The sequence below is a fragment of the Monodon monoceros genome, unplaced genomic scaffold (assembly GCF_005190385.1).
Source record: "Monodon monoceros isolate NGI ecotype Baffin Bay Population unplaced genomic scaffold, NGI_Narwhal_1 Super_Scaffold_20, whole genome shotgun sequence".
Classification (NCBI taxonomy): Eukaryota; Metazoa; Chordata; class Mammalia; order Artiodactyla; family Monodontidae; genus Monodon; species Monodon monoceros.
Genome location: NW_021703777.1, coordinates 17,847,682 through 17,851,967, shown reverse-complemented (window position 1 = coordinate 17,851,967; position 4,286 = coordinate 17,847,682). Strand labels below are relative to the sequence as shown.

General features: G+C 44.3%; 1 protein-coding gene across 2 annotated transcripts; it reads left to right on the top strand.

The window, feature by feature from the left end:
• Positions 1-265: 265 nt before the first annotated feature.
• DDIT4L (DNA damage inducible transcript 4 like) lies at positions 266-3,921 on the top strand. 2 transcript variants are annotated; one of them, XM_029235696.1, is made up of 3 exons: positions 266-431; positions 727-866; positions 2,735-3,279. In XM_029235696.1, the coding sequence occupies exons 2-3, from the start codon at positions 776-778 to the stop codon at positions 3,223-3,225; spliced, it is 582 nt and encodes a 193-aa protein (XP_029091529.1). In that variant the 5' UTR covers positions 266-431; positions 727-775; the 3' UTR covers positions 3,226-3,279. The 2 variants fall into 2 exon arrangements, with proteins under 2 accessions (XP_029091529.1, XP_029091530.1); XM_029235697.1 differs by lacking the exon at positions 266-431 and adding an exon at positions 466-486 and having other exon boundaries at positions 2,735-3,921.
• Positions 3,922-4,286: the final 365 nt, after the last annotated feature.

The following is a 4,286-nucleotide window of genomic DNA, read 5'->3' as shown; positions in this document are numbered from 1 at the left end:
AGTTTTGGGCGAGTCGTGCACCCGGAATTGCACTCACGGGTACCCGCGGCCCACCCAGGAAACAGCAGGTGTCAACCCTACCGCAAACTTAGCCTAAACTCCCAGCGGCTAGCCTACGGTTGCTGGAACTATAGGGGTTGGGCTGCAACCGGTCCCTGGAGAGGCGGGGCCCGGGGCGGCGGGGCGGCGCAGGTGGGCGGGCCGGGGCAGGGTGAGGAGGCTGGGCCTATAAAACGCCCGCCGCCCCAGAGGCGAGGCAGCTTAGTGGAGTTGGGGCGGGGTGGGCTGGGGGCGAGCGGGGTGCCAATTGCCGCTTGGGTCCGCAGGTCCCTAAGCCCCCGAGGGAGGGGCCTCCTGAAGACGGTGCCTGCCTCGGTTTACCCGCAGCTTTTTGGCCAGCGAGCGCGTCGGCCCCGGCGAACTCCCAGCAAGTGAGCCTGGGTGGGAGGAGCGGGGCCTGGGGGCTCCGGTGCTCCGGACGCAGTGGTGAGCTCCGCGGGGCAAGCCGGCTCCAAGTTTTGCTAACTTTGAATTAGTTTCAGGTTGTGACTGTAGGCGTCTCCGCTCCCAAAGTTTTGTGAACCTGAGTTGCAGAGGCCGGTTCCTCCCCTTTGGAAAAGGAATGCTTCGGCTTGTTCGCTCCGGGGACTCTGGGCATTTTAGGACGCCTTGCTTGCACGTCTGGCTTGCTTTTGCATATCTGTCCTTCTTGCCTCCTTTTTCTAGCGCCCCGGAAAGGCCGTTCCGCCCCGCGAGGGAAACAGAGCCGTTGACCATGGTTGCAACGGGCAGTTTGAGCAGTAAGAACCCGGCTAGCATTTCGGAGTTGCTGGACCGTGGCTTCCACCCGGGGAACCTACTAAATGGTGAGTTTCTCAACCGCCTACCTCTCTTCCCTCCAAAGGTCGCAGCCCCTGGATAGATGGGATTGGCGGGCGTGCAGTGTCGACCCCCTCCTTGAATGTTGGAGGTGCCACAAAATCCATCTGAGAGAGACTCCTTTCCAAACTTTTAGCACCTTCTGTCCATGATGGTGAGAAACAAAAGAAGCAAAAGATAAAATCCCAAGGGCTGCATCCATCTAGTCTGCGGCTAATAGACTCTTTGGGGTTAAAAACTGTACAGGTCCCTACCCTACATGGTTGTGAAGTTATGGTGAATTTTAAGTGTACAGTTATGTGTGTTTTAACAAATGTATTCACCTGTGTAACCACTACCATCACCTTCTGCCCCCAAAGTCCCATGTACCCCTTTGCCATCAATTCCCCACTCTACCTCTCCCGTCCCCAGGGAAACACTGATCTGCTTTTTGTCCCTATAGATTACTTTCACCTCTAGGGTTGCATGCAGATGGAGCATATAATATGTACTCTTTTGTATCTGGTTCCTTTCCCACAGCCTAATGATTTTGAGATCCATGCTGTTGCTTCTATCAGTATGTGTTCCTTTTTGTTTCTGAGTAGTAGTCTATTTGTGGATATACCCATTATTTCATTTTTTAAGGCCAAAAGGAAACTTTAAAACGGCAGTGATGCTGGACATATTGTCATTTGCAATTTTAAACAGGAGTTTCTAAAGTAACACAGTGCTCTGCCACTCAGGAGCTGTGGGCATAGACCAATTGCTTAAGATCTTTGGGCCTTCCTCATTTAGAAGGCAAAGTGGTTGATGATCTAATTTTATAGGCCAAAGCTCTAAAATTCTCTATTTTCAACGCAGATAAAATATGGAGCCTTATAATTTGGAGTGCATTTGTTTCAATTAGTTTAAAAAAAAAGCAATGATCTAAGTTTATACGTGATGTGGAGAGAGGAAAATGCAGTAGCCAGTGAAGTGCAGTGTGCTTAGGGTGGGGAGCCCACAGGGCATCTGCCTGTGCCTGCTTAGTTGACTGTGTGTGGTGAGGCATCCTGCCAAGTGGTAGGATTAATTTGGAACGTAGGTGACCAAATGCAGAGCTATCTCCTTTCCTTTGAGCAAATCTAATTTTGTTTTCCTAGGAGTATTTTGTTTTGTTTGGCTACAAAAAACTACCCAGCCAGTTATAAATATCCATGTGAACCTCAGAGGTCTTCTCTTTGAGCAATTTTTAATCGAAGAGGTTGAAGCTAAAATTGGGATCTACAGGTCATTCCAGTAAAGACTTACAAAGAAAACACAAATTTAATTGATGTTTAATATAACTCATCAAAGTTCATTTTAAGTTCATCACTAAAGGACAATACCAAAAAATCTGTTTTTTACAATAATAAATGAATGTATTCTTAGAGTTAGAAGGTAGTAATCCTTAGTCAAGAAAAAATATTAACATTTTTATTCCAGAACTAATGCATAGTCTCTGTAAAAGAAAATTAGAAAACCCCCATAAGCAAATCAGGGAGCAAGAAAGAAAAGAAAATCACTAGTATTCTAAGATAACCATAAATAGATGTGTGATGCGTAGTCAGATTGTGTGTGTGTGTACACATATAAATTTTTAAAAAAATGATTATAGCCTACCCACCTTATTTATCAAAACTTTATTTCACAGGTGAACTTTCAGTCTCAGGTTAAATGATTTGCTTTATTACCCAGCGAGTTAACAGCAGAGTGAGATCAGCTGACTTCCAAACAAATATTAGAACAAGTAGCTGTAACAGATAGAAGAAATAAACAATGTTGCTATATCTCAGTGTGTTTTTTTCTGCTCCTGGATTTTTTTTTTTTTTTAATCTTAAACTTCCATTTTCCACAGATTTTGACTACTGGGATTACGTTGTTCCTGAACCCAACCTCAACGAGGTGATATTTGAGGAGACGACTTGCCAGAGCTTGGTTAAAATGCTGGAGAACTGTCTGTCCAAATCAAAGCACACCAAACTCGGTTGCTCGAAAGTCCTTGTTCCTGAGAAACTGACCCAGAGGATTGCTCAAGACGTCCTGCGGCTCTCCTCCACCGAGCCCTGCGGCCTGCGGGGCTGCGTTATGCACGTGAACTTGGAAATTGAAAATGTATGTAAAAAGCTGGATAGGATTGTGTGTGATTCTAGCGTGGTGCCCACCTTTGAGCTTACCCTGGTGTTTAAGCAGGAGAACTGCTCATGGACGAGCTTCAGGGATTTTTTCTTTAGTCGAGGTCGCTTCTCTTCTGGCCTCAGGCGAACTCTGATCCTGAGCTCAGGATTCCGACTTGTTAAGAAAAAGCTTTACTCCTTGATTGGTACAACAGTCATTGAAGAGTGCTGAAAGGGAAGCACTGGAAAGGGTCCTTTTTATGACTGGGTAATAAAACTTCGCAGCGCTCCATTTAAGTCATTGTAGTTTGCCGTGCCTGCTCTTGGTAGGAAACCCCAAACTGAGTTCATCTTCTTTCTATTTCATATTCATGGCCACCCCAACTCAAGGGCTTATCTGGGGACTTTTGAAAAATGACCCACAAGAGAGTACACTGTCTACATTTATCACAGCTTTTACAAAATGGAATGGAATGGAATAAGGAAAAAAAAGAAGCAATCCACTTTAGTTTTTTATTTGACTCCACAAGTTTTCCAGGTAGTCTTGCTACTAGACTGTATGAACCCACTTTGCCTAGTCTGATTTTCATATGGCTTTTTTTCTGTAAGTTTTCAGAGTGATCCTTTCAATCACAGAATCTTAACTGAATGATGCTTAGCCCATCAAAACTTGCAAAAGCTCATACCACCCATTTCCTGCCCCTACTCACATGTTCTTATACAGGAGGATAGAATTAAGTAGGTGAGCTTAATTAAAACTTAACCCCACGCAAATGTGAATAAGGAATGTCACAGTAAGAACAGAGTTATGAACTTCTCTGTCTCTCTGCATCCTCTCCGCTCTTCTGTTTCAAAGAGGTGGCAAAAGCTTGAGCTACCATTTCAGTAACCACAGTATTGTTTTAAATAACTTTATGGTACAATATAAGCTCAGTTTTTCTAGTTCTTAAGTATTGAATTTTACCTTTAAACTAGAAAAATGAAAAATGCTGATTTTTTTGCATGAAGTTGATTACTTTTCCATTGAGTGAATGGTGAATGTGTATAAGGACGGGAAGTGAGTTCCAGTTCCTTTCTCATTCACTTGATAATCTAGCTTCTTTTTGCTTTTACACTTGATCTCAGATGGACCATCTCATCATGTCAGTGTCATCTCATCCTTGGCCTCTCCTGAAAACTAAAGGAACTCACCTTAACCTGAATCTTCAAAGGAGATAGCTGCACACTACCACTTTTAATTATTTAGATGGGTCTATTTACAAAGTCTCCTTTGACCATGGGTATCTGGTTTAT

Bases quoted from the DNA above. Each gene is read 5' to 3' on its own strand.
- DDIT4L (XM_029235697.1), top strand. From the start codon at position 776: ATGGTTGCAACGGGCAGTTTGAGCAGTAAGAACCCGGCTAGCATTTCG. The intron at 867-2,734 runs GTGAGTTTCTCA...CATTTTCCACAG, and splicing joins CCCGGGGAACCTACTAAATG to ATTTTGACTACTGGGATTAC.